The 12,420-nt window shown below is 41.8% G+C and overlaps 1 protein-coding gene across 1 annotated transcript; it reads right to left on the bottom strand.

Moving 5' to 3' along the window:
• Positions 1-4: 4 nt before the first annotated feature.
• Positions 5-12,298, bottom strand: LOC117287916 (E3 ubiquitin-protein ligase Arkadia-like). The gene is made up of 13 exons (XM_033768542.1): positions 12,190-12,298; positions 10,507-10,749; positions 8,100-9,381; positions 6,496-6,620; positions 5,889-6,280; positions 4,827-5,058; positions 3,980-4,241; positions 3,289-3,738; positions 2,774-2,933; positions 1,748-1,849; positions 1,029-1,124; positions 650-837; positions 5-193 (listed from the first exon to the last, which is right to left on the bottom strand). The coding sequence occupies exons 2-13, from the start codon at positions 10,700-10,702 to the stop codon at positions 73-75; spliced, it is 3,606 nt and encodes a 1,201-aa protein (XP_033624433.1). The 5' UTR covers positions 10,703-10,749; positions 12,190-12,298; the 3' UTR covers positions 5-72.
• Positions 12,299-12,420: the final 122 nt, after the last annotated feature.

The raw sequence follows: 12,420 nt of genomic DNA on the forward strand, positions 1-12,420 counted from the left end.
GTGGTTGGGGGAGGGGGGGGGGGAAGGAGGAGGGAATGATTTTTACCAAGTACGTTTGGTGTCCCCGTCTAGTCATGTGGCATCCTTTGGCATCTTGGTCTCGATGTCAACTCGGCAGATCGGACATCGCTTGTTGGTACTCAGCCACTGATCCACACACTCTACATGGAATAGATGCATGCATGGAAGACGTCTGTGGGTGGGAACCAATGAAATGAAAATGGTTAAAATCACAAACCCAAGCATTAAGAGTGTATACTATACCATGTCATTTGAAATTAAAGTTGATTAAATTGAATAAAGAACGGCAACAAATCAACAGTTTTAGAGCCTCTCAAATGGTAGGAATATTCCAATTGAATTAGACAAGTATTCAAGTGTGTGCTCATGGACCATTCCTTTAGACTGCTATAATAAAAGTTCTAATGGACATATTCCCTTAGGTAGGATTGCTCCCGTACTATTGCATGTTGATACAGTCTAGCGGACTGTTCTGGCTGTCCAAGGGATTGTGGGTGTATGCCCAAGGGAGTGTCGACCCAGATGTTTGAACGAGATACAAATACCCCTGAAAATCGTTTCACATCTTTGGAGAAATTTTGGCAACAAGAGAAGACCCCCAAACGATCCCGACAAATGTTACACTCACCTGACATCTTCGTTGTCCTCAAAGTATGAAAGACAGATGGTGCATTTCTCTTCATCATCTTCATCAATGATTTTAGGCTTTGGCTGATCCGTCTCAGATGATGCTCCTTCCGTCTCCACCTCTGTTGATGAACACGATGCTACTTCACTCTTCTCCACAGCAACGACATCATCTGCCGAACGTTTTCTCTACAAACATAATGATAAAGAGAAGCATTTAAACATGTATTCCTAATTTTTGAGATAACTTGGAGACATTCTTGATTCTTTTATAGTTTCTTTGTGAAATCGGTTAGGTGGAATTCTTCATTGATATTTGAATTTCTTAAGATTGGCAAAGTCATTACGACTTGGGAATGGAGAGGGGGGGGTGGTGTTACCTTATGGTACTTGTGTGGGAAAGTGTTCCTCTCTATTGTACTGGGTGTGGCACCTCGGTTAACCTGTCCCATCCGCTCGCTCAGCTGTACCAATTCCTGAGGACAAAATAAAAAAATAAAAAATTAATACTGGTTTAATAAAAGAAAATGGTAAAGAAAGAATGAAATAAAAGATATTTGAAGCCAAACTTGGGGTATTTAATGAAAATTGTTGTGTAGAGTCAAAGAAGAAGAGAAAAAAGGGGAGGGGGGACTTGATATGGTGCAGGAAATCTGAATCAATCACGTAAAAGCTAAAATTGAGAAGTTAACTTTTTTACAAGGCAAACATGAAAGAAAAACATTTTGCGACCATATTTAGTCTGAGAAACCTGACTAACTCCATAAACTTGACTTACTACATTGAACCTGAGGCTCTGAAGGTTATTTTAAAAAAGGAAAATATAAAATGCTAAATAACAAGAACCTGCCAACGGATTTTGTCAATGAAACCTCCTTTTGTTGTCTCCTTCTTGCACACAACACTCTTCATAAAATATCTCAAGTTTGGCTTTGTAAACATGTTGTCCCATCCCTTTATGCCGAGTGTACACAATTTCTGTATTTTTTATAACTAGTTGTTACACTCATTCTATGCATACACTTTTCTTCTTCAGTCTAGTTCTAGACAAATAAGGTCCTTCTAATACTTTTCTTTATAGATTTTCATGTCTTCATACCTCGTACATCGGGCCGCGCATTCCCATTCTGCGCATGAGTGGAACTCGGTAGGCACGGTAAAATGGATGAGTTGTTAAAGGTGGCAAGTCGGTCAAACTAGGCTGTAAACAAGCAAACAAACAAACAAAAAGATATTTTGGTGTACTGTATACCAATGCCGCAAACTACAAAACAAACCTTACAGCAAACTTATACAAGTGTGGAAAGTTGTTTTTAAACTGCCCCAGATCATTGAGGGACTTGGTACTACCCAGGCATGGTATACAAAACTGTATTCTGAAACCCTATAATCTGAATTTTTTTCAGTCAAAACATATATATATCTTTTTAAATATGCATAAACGAGTCATTTTAAGCCAAGAATATTTTAAACGGGCATTGTAAATATTCCAACTGCAACATAACCAATGAACAATGTTACAGAGTGTGGCTGCAATATGCTGATGTTATAGCACTGGTACATGGGTCAATATGAGTCAATTCAACCAACGGGGCTACAGGTCAACTCTCAGATTTGGCTGAAATTCATTTAAAATATTCGTCTACATTTATGTGAAGAATTAGCATGTTATTAATGCAAAATTTACAAAAAGTCATTTACGAATTAGGGTTCCATCATTGAAAATTTTGCATTGGGTTCTGTGCCTTTAAAAAGATACAAAGCTGTAAAAATTGGAATATTGAGTGACTGTCGCCCAAATAACTCAAATCTGGCCTCAAAACAAGGTTATATCCTCCTCTTTTCTGTCTACAGACTGCACAAATAAAACTGACAAAGCCATTGTGTATACCAAGGTATCAAACACAATCCATTGTGTCAATTATTGGAGTAAATAACAATATGTTGGGTGTTTGTTTTTGTTTAGGGGTGATTATGAAGATATTTTGATAAGACTTACGTAGTTGCCGTAGATGGCAGAGCTCCTTTACACAATCCATTGTGTCAATTATTGGAGTAAATAACAATATGTTGGGTGTTTGTTTTTGTTTAGGGGTGATTATGAAGATATTTTGATAAGACTTACGTAGTTGCCGTAGATGGCAGAGCTCCTTTGCTGGTAGGGTGTAGGTGGCGGCGGGGCCGTGTGGTGATAGTGGTGAAGATGGTGGTGAAGATGTCGATGCTGAGGAGAGAAGTTGCCATCCAAGAATGGAGTAGGGATGGAAAGAGACTCACTGTTTTCGCTGCAGAGATAGTAAAGACAGTACAAACATCTTTTATATTCTCACAATGGAGACGGGAGACAAAAAGAAACAGACTACCAGCCTTTTTAATGATGAGCAGTGCACTTAAACGTGCCAATCAGGAGCACGCATTGTTTGTTACTTGTCATGCAAACTTTCAATGTCAAAAGGAATCTATAATTAGTGCTTCCACTTACCACATGCTCTTCCAAAAAATAATCAAAATTCTTTCCAAGTTAAAAGTGAGTTTTACACATTTGTCACTAAAGTCTCATCTTCAAAAAAGTTGACAGCAGCAAATCACAAAATATTCCGTTCGAGCAAAGTGCCTTATATAAACCAGCTAGCTTCTTACATGTTAGGGGTTGCACCCGGTTCCACATGAATTGCTGAATCGATCTCCATTTGCTGGGGTTGAGGCTGAACTTGGGGTATAGTTTGCACTTGCAGGGTGGCGCGTAGGTGGGGCTGGGGTAAGGTGTGGGCTAACGGGTGAGAGTGGGGCTGGGTATACGGGCTAGGATGTGGGATTAACGGGTGATTTGGTGGGTACGTTGGGTGAACTTGCTGTTGACTGGCATGCATCAAACGTTGGCAGCTTTCTTGCTGTAGTTGCTGCTGTTGCGCCTGCTGCTGCTGTTGTTGTTGCTGCTGCTGTTGTTGATGGTGACGCTGTGATGATAGGAAATGTTCTACTTGTTCTAGACGGCTCTCTTGCTGCTGTTGCTGCTGCTGCTGGTGATATATCCGCTGCATATGATGCAGTGGGTATGGCGGCACTGTAGGAAAGTGAGAATCTGCCATTCTGCATCCAGATCAAAACAAATATTGTTTAGTCACAATCGCAATAATTCTTGACATTTCTCCTGAAAGTTAATTTAACATTACAAAGTAAATACCAAATACAGAACAGTCTCAGAAGTTGTTTGCAGACCTAAGTCTCTCTTTAAGCCTTGTAAGGAAGACTAATCATGATAACATTTTCACAACAACTATTTCATGACCACTATTTTTCTCAAACTTTGAATATACAGTGCTACCCCTACCTAGACATGTGCTGTCTCTGAATCTCTCCCATGCGGTTTTGTCGCTGAAACAGCCGTCGGTGCTGAAGGGGGGCAGAAGGTCCCTGCTGGGGTAGCCTAATCTCAGCAATAGGCTGCTGGCAAGATGCAGGGTGGTGATGCTGAGTGGGTTGGGCCTGGGATGTGGGCTGCAAAGTCTGCTGGACAGAGTCGCCAGCTGGTTGGCGCCGATGATTGTGAGAATGATGGACATGAAGCTGCAGTGTGGACGGCCTAGATCCATCTAATAGTACATTTTTAAAAGAGACGTTGGATGTTGAGTGACAGATCAAAGAGTTAATTAAAAGTTTGGGCGGTAGTACATTCTGCTCTTCCAGCCAGGCTCCTAGTGGATGATGCCCATGCCTACATCCTTACAGACTGTGAAGGGGGTAACCTTTTTTCAGCACCAAGAGTAGGTGGCTCCTAGTGGATGATACCCATGCCTACATCCTTACAGACTGTGAAGGGGGTAACCCGTTTTCAGCCCCAAGAGTAGGTGGCTCCTAGTGGATGATACCCATGCCTACATCCTTACAGACTGTGAAGGGGGTTAACCCTGTTTCAGCCCCAGGAGTAGGTGGCTCCTAGTGGATGATACCCATGCCTTCATCCTTACAGACTGTGAAGGGGGTTAACCCTGTTTCAGCCCCAGGAGTAGGTGGCTCCTAGTGGATGATACCCATGCCTTCATCCTTACAGACTGTGAAGGGGGTAACCCTGTTTCAGCCCCAAGAGTAGGGGCAACATGGTTTCCATAGCCTTGTGATGTTAGACAATCTCATATAAAAACTAAATTGTAAAAGACATTCAATAAATATAATCTTACTTTGTTGGACTCGAACTGAGCAGCTCGGTTGGTGAACCACACCGTGGTGATGATGCGTTCGACATTCCTCATTGTGCCCACGACGGGCAAAGTGAATTTGATGAATCCCGTAAGGAGGCCTTGGAGGTGTAGGGGCGGTGTTTGGATCAGAGGAGGAGGCTGGGGATTCAGTGTTTTCCTTCTTAGGGGTGGGCTCAGGTTGGTGCACACTGGTAGATGATGGTTTCTTGATCTGGTGACAGAAAAATACATTTAGGTTTAATGAAACATGAAAGGCAGTTGGGCAAAATTCTTAATTTTCTTAGTTCTTAAAATAAAACTATGGCGGTCACGCCATATTCTTCAGTTTTCTTTGTTGATCTGTTAAAATTATATCACTTTCATATTATTTCATGGCTTAATTTAAAATGAGAATCAGCCACAATTCTATCCAAAAGGTCTTTCAGGTTAGTCTTGTACCCCTATTATATATGAAATACGGACTAGTGACAAAGCTGATGGACAAGAGAACTTATAACGCTAACTGGCCCAGCTAGAAAGAGGGGCAAACCCTGAAAGTGGTTCAATTTTTATAGCCATAATCGCTGTCAAACTAACCAATTTGAACATTATGCAATATTTAGTGTATTTATAAACACAAAAAAGACATGACAAATACTAGGATGTATGTGTATTGTACACAAACCATCCAATAGGACATAAAGAAACCAAACAGGAAAAAGAGAGAGACAAAACAGGAGATGGAGAGATGAATTAAGAATATATAGAGGCATTGCTTGGCAACAGACCGCTCAGGATAGAGTGAAATGGAGACATGGTGAAGAGGCTTTCCTCCTGAATGGGGTGAAATAAGCTAGACAGAAGATCTTGTACACTCATTTATAACCCAGGGTTCTACAATATTGATCTTACACAATTGGTATATAAAAGTGTATTCCAGAACAAAACAGATAAACACAACCATCTTGCGAATAAGAAAGATTTTAGAGGCAAATAAGTGAGGTCAGGTACATACATGAATGTAATAAGTCTTGCAATAATGTAAAAACTTGTTTCACTCACCCCAGCAGATGACTTCTGCTCTGTTGATCTTTGCTGTCTCTCGCGCTGGCTTTGTTCCCCGGTAGTAGGGCTCCCTCTATTGAGCTGCGACTTCATGTGGCATATGCAGGCGCCATGGCCTCCGGGGTACGTGCAGCCGACATGGTGAGCCTGTGGGGCTCGCGGAATGGTCAACTCGTGCAGCTTACATGAGCGTTGAGGGTGGTGTCGATAGAGGTGATGATGGTGAAGATGTGATGGTTGACTTGCTGTGGTGGTTGGTGACGGGCTCGGACGGGGGCTAACCCCCAGACAGCAGGAGGGTGGGGAGGGACTGGGGTCATTAGATGACGAATCTGGCAAGGTGTTTTCTGGAATTGTGCTTTGTTGGATAATGCTGTGTGAAGAAGTCTCTGTGAAAAAAAAAATAATGAACAAATAAATAATCAACAAAATATTCCTCTCTGCTAAAACACTACCATGTACATGTGTATGTATATAAATCTATACATCCTGGTTGCAATCACAGTGTTCTTGCCGTCGTTTCGAAAAAGGGCCAAAGATTATCACATGTACATGGCTTTGTTTTCAGTCTCATCTACTCTGTACGCTCCATTGTTCTACTCACCATCATCTGACTCAGTTAGATCCACAATAACGGGTGATAGAGGACGCTTCTTCCGTCGTCCCTTTACTAGCGGATGTTTCATCTCCCGGCTTAGTTCTCTGGGTTTACTGGAACTAGACGCAACACTGAAAGCAATTTTGTTTAAGTACCTCAAATTACATCATTGTTCAATTTTGACGTTGGCAGAAAAGGAAAGCTTTTAATATACCCTACTTAGGACAGTGTTCTCTCTAAACCATAATAATATTAATATTAATATAAAAATTGTTCACACCTGCAGAGATGCCAACATTGAATTTAAAAAAAGAGTAGCATCTCCCAAATGTTAAGGGCGTGCGCAGCTTCGGCTCCCTAAACCGATCTTTCTATTACTCTCTACAATGCTAACTAGCTCATTTTCAGGTATTGTTGTGAAATAACAATTACCTGTATGCATCAACAGAACAGCTAGAAATGTTTATAATGGCCAGTGAAAAAAACTTGAAAAAAAAACCTGATTTCCCTCATCTTCTGACTATGTATCAAAAATAAATGTAACATAAAAAAGGGTGGCCTTACTTAAATGTAACATAAAAAAGGGTGGCCTTACTTAAATGTAACATAAAAAAGGGTGGCCTTACTTAAATGTTTTTGTTTTAATGATCAGAAATGCAACAACAAGCTATTGGGAGAGAGAGAAGAGAAAAAAAAAAAAAAAAAACGTGTCCGGATTTTGGGCAAAAAATACGAGTCCGTATTTTGGGCATTGTCTGGACATCGGCGCTACAATTACTGGTAGGAAAACATGGAAACTGTCTAGCTTAGACCTCACAGGCCACTCAGTTGAAGGTATTTTTGTTCAGAAGGTCAACTTTTTTTGTCGCCATTATTTCGCACTTTTTTTGCCAAGCTTCGATGAAGTACATGTACAGACAGAGTGGGCACAATAATAGTGGATACATGAGGAATGAGGTTACTGTGACACGTTAGCTCACACACAACCTCATTCCCCCCACGCACGTGTGCACTATTCCCCATCGTGTAATAGAGATCAATGGGTACGATCTTGCAGCAATGCACTAGCGTAAAAAATGCACACTCAGCCGGCCAGCCAGCGGGGGAGGGCACGCAACAATCATTACGTCGAGACACGTACATTGTTCGAGTGAATTCGCCGCTATTATTCAACACTGCGTTCTAAAATTAAAAGTGTTTTTTTCTTTTCTGTTACAATTGTTTTTGATATTTTTCTTAATTTTTATTTCAACTTAATAGTTCATTAGTTGTTTGCATGTATTGAACGATTTAATAAAATTATATTGGGCGGCTTGTTTAGCGCGTTTTATTGAGTATTATCGTAGCGTCGTAGTCACGGCTCGAAATCGTATTTGCTACGCCCAAATCGTATATGTTGGTATCTCTGCACCTGGCGGGCATCCAAAGCCACTCACTTTTTTTTTTTTACAGTTCGGCAGAGCCATGTTTGAATTTATAAGACCCATTTTACATGCATATTTACACATGTAGCATCTTGAAACACATGTAGCATCTTGTGCTGTTGCTAATGACGTCTGCAACTTGCGAGTAATTGCCTGATATGCCAACTTATAGATAGAACGACTTACTGTTTCCCGCTGGGTCCTAAGTCGACTGACACCACCTCTATATCATTATCAGCATCTCCTTCGCTCCTTCCTCCGTCACTGTCATCGCTGTCTTGAGACGAGTCTGAAGAATCAACCAGATCTACAGTCACATTGTACGGTGGGATTTGAACACCGCTGGGTCCTGGGAGGGCGTCGCCGTATGGAGGAATAATATCCAGGGCTCCTGCAAGGGTAAGGGTCTCATCATCCCACGCGACATGAGAACCTTGATTTGTGATTCCCGATCCAGAGGACTCCGACACGTCAAAGTCATCCACGCTGACGACGTCGACATCAGAGTCCGAGTAATCCGCACAGCTATGCGCTGTCCCTGTATCAGTACTTGAGAAAGTTGGCGTGACTGAGCTATGAGCGACAGATAAACTTGTGACTGGACTAACCCAGGGGTCATCGTGGTCTTCTAGGTCGATTGAGTCTCGGTCTCTGACTGTTAGGTCAATGTCCACTGAATCAGGTTCAGGAGGGTCATACACGAAGACGCGACGGTCACCGGTTGATCTTTGGTGGAGCTCTCGGGCACACTGATCCTCTTCGTAGAGGTGGCTGCGAGACTCAAAAGCCGAGGTCTCACTGATGCTGAATGCAGATGAACCCGATGCAGTGTTACTATGAAGACGTTGTTTCTTGTTGGACAGGACGATGGGATGTTGTCGGCGGTAAGGCTGGAATCCTTGGCCCTCCGTGCTGCTGCTGTGTACTTCTGCCCCCCTCGTCATCCAAGAGCTTGACGGGCTGATAGACTTGTTACTCAACCGATCCAAGTCTGGGTCCCGCCTGCCTAACATCCCATTCCTACTACTACTCAACAGCTTAGGCTTGAATGGTTTAAATCGTTGCATGGATGCTAACCCCGGTATGGGTTCATCCGAGAAGTCACTATACTCTTCACTTTGCGGAACAGGGGAATTCCCAACAGACATCATGTTGTAATCACCGCCTTCAGTAATGACAACAGGTGAGTCACTTTGGGCTGCAGTAGCACCGAGGCACACCACGCCACTTGGGTCTTTCGGGTTGTCTCTGAAATGGAGACGGCCAGCATTGGAGTCTGAGAAAATTTGGCAAGCGACGGCACTTTCCGCAACCTGTTCTATCTCAAGGAGGTGGCCTCCTATGAGGTGTGATTGGACGGATGAGGGAGGATGGACCAGGGGCTCTGAGATGACGGGTGTGATGTCTAACTCGTCATCATCTTCTGGAGGAGCGCAGAGGTCCAAGCTGTCACCTGCTTCAAGAACTCCTGCAGTCAAAATTATCCAAATATATGTTTTTGTTAAAGTTGTATTCATCATCATTTTTTGCATCTCTTTGAAACGTACACCAGTTAGTTTTAAAGCCAGTGGACACTATTGGTAATTGTCAAAGACCAGTCTCCTCACTTGCTGTATCTCAACATATACATAAAATAACAAACCTGTGAAAATTTGAGCTCGATTGGTCGTCAGGGTTGCGAGATAACTAAGAAAGAAAAAAAACAATTGTCACACGAAGTTGTGTGCTTTCACATGCTTGATTTCGAGACCTCACATTCTTAACTAGGTCTCAAAATCAAATTCATGGAAAATTACTTCTTTCTCGACAACTACTCCACTTTAGAGGGAGCCGTTTCTCAATGTTTTAGACTACCAATCTCTCCCCATTACTCGTTACCAAGTAAGGTTTCATGCTAATAATTATTTTGAGTAATTACCAATAGTGTCCACTGCCTTTAAAGCAAGTTTGGGTTGAGCAAAGAAAACATCACTAGAGCAAAACTTGAACCTGCAACCTCCAGATTAATGTGCTAGCACTCTACCAACTGAGCTATCTAGCCCTAATATTAGAATGAGTGGTCTTTCATTTGTTTTCAATAACTTTGTTTGGGGTGCCAGTCAGAAGCCATTCAACTGGTAACTGCCATGATATTTTCTAGTTAGTTTCTACAAACCATTCACAAAGTATGATTTTTAGTCGAAACAAGCAGTACTAAAGTACCAACTTGACATCAATCAGTCAATGAGTAGAATACATGTAAATGAACAGTTACCTGACTCATCAGCCAATGAAGATAGGAATGGTTCCCCGTCTCCCTAGCAGTACTAAAGTACCAACTTGACATCAATCAGTCAATGAGTAGAATACATGTAAATGAACAGTTACCTGACTCATCAGCCAATGAAGATAGGAATGGTTCCCCGTCTCCCTAGCAGTACTAAAGTACCAACTTGACATCAATCAGTCAATGAGTAGAATACATGTAAATGAACAGTTACCTGACTCATCAGCCAATGAAGATAGGAATGGTTCCCCGTCTCCCTAGCAGTACTAAAGTACCAACTTGACATCAATCAGTCAATGAGTAGAATACATGTAAATGAACAGTTACCTGACTCATCAGCCAATGAAGATAGGAATGGTTCCCCGTCTCCACCAGAGTCCATAACTGCACCCTCTCTGTCATCACTGGTAGAACATGAATCAGTCTGGCGACCCCCCGAGTCTAGTACCTGGGATTCTACTCCTCCACTATCTGGTAAGCAGGAGGCCACAGCCATGACTGGATTGTTGGAGTAAAACTCCATTGCCGTTACCACGATGTTGAATGATTACTATTGTTGAGTTATGCGCCCTGTAAAAATGGAGAGTTTAGTCAACGTCAAATAAATATAAGAACTTAAAATTTCACAATGACGTCAACATACTAATTCTAGAATTTTTTTTTTTTTAACAGCATGAATAGCATGGCCTGGTTGGGTGTGAGCAAGGTACATGTAAGGTAAGCTTTGAAATCCTCGAGCAGGAAATGTTGCAGTCAGTGTACATGTAGTCTAGACTGCTGGACTACAATTGCCTAGAATTACACGGGGGCTTCGGAGGCCTAGGCCTTTCTGTTGCCCTATCTAGGGCTCATTGAAAACGAAATCAGGATAGTTCAGAGTACTTTATTTAGACTGATGCTGAAGAAATCGAGGCTGATAATAATATAAAATATAAATAACGCCTAGGCCTATAAAAAGCTATAAACTATAAGCCTATATATAGGGCTAGGCCTAGGCTATTGTAAACTGATAAAATAACGTCACACTACACAGAATACAGAACAGTACAGAGAGAGAGTTTAATTATTAATTATACACTTACGTTACACTAGTTGCGATAACGTAACCCTCCTCCCGACGGCCGCCAGGCCGGAGGGTTACGAGTTTGTTTCGAGCGGAAACGGTTGATCTGGTCCAACACATACAATTTTGACAGCTAGTCACCAGATTTGCCCCATTTTTACCACTTTCAAAAATCATGACACAAATTCTGAGGGTACGAACTTAATCCGCAATGTCTAATGCAGCCTGCCATAATACTCAAAACACCATTTAGGAAATATTTCAAAGAAAAATGGACAAAAACTTACCAGATCGCGGAGCGAATTCCCAGGTTCATATTTTGAACCTGTCGCATCGCTTTGCAAACGCAATATTTTGTTGTTGGGCTAAACCATTCTGTAAAAGGGGTGTTACAATGTTGCAGTGCGTAAGCGCGCTGTCCGTTTGCAATGCACACCGTTCACTCATAATGGCGCGCACGCACTGTAGCACTGTCGGGAGGAGGGTTACATTATCGCAACTAACGTTACACTTACGTTACAATTAGTTAGTACTTACTTACAGATGTAGGTAGATACAGTTTATACCTGTACACATACTTTAAATTAATACTAGTAGTACAGGCAGTGGACAGGTGCAGGTGGAGGAAGGAACAAGCAAGTACAAAATATATACACAGTGAAAATGAAATGCACAATAATTTGATTGTGTGTGAACAGAATTATTTAACTTCGAACGGCGTATCAATCATCAGTGAGAGAAACTAGCGCAAGGAAGTCTACATCGATGCGATATGCACAAAACAACATTTTAAAACCAGAACCCGCCACTCGCCGCTAGGTTGCCCATCGTCTTCCGTGGGGACCCGTCCGTCTAGTGAAAAAAAAACTAGATGATTTTAGACGTTTACTACGCCATCATAAAAAAGCATCCCTTCACTGAAATCTAATACATCCACAAGGACTTACCTTTCTCAAGTCTAGCTGTAATCATCTCACTTTCATCAATGTATCAGAGTTGGCGAAAATGGATGTATTTTGTGACGAATTCGACAGTCACAGTTTGTCACTGACAATCACGATTGCGCATATTTCCTGTAGACTGGACAACAATGATTTGACAAGAAGGAAAAGATGCACAAAATGCATTATGACTTTATATTAAGGGCAAATGGAAGAGAGGCGGGAACCATACTGCAA

Source organism: Asterias rubens, chromosome 3 (genome assembly GCF_902459465.1).
Source record: "Asterias rubens chromosome 3, eAstRub1.3, whole genome shotgun sequence".
NCBI lineage: Eukaryota > Metazoa > Echinodermata > Asteroidea > Forcipulatida > Asteriidae > Asterias > Asterias rubens.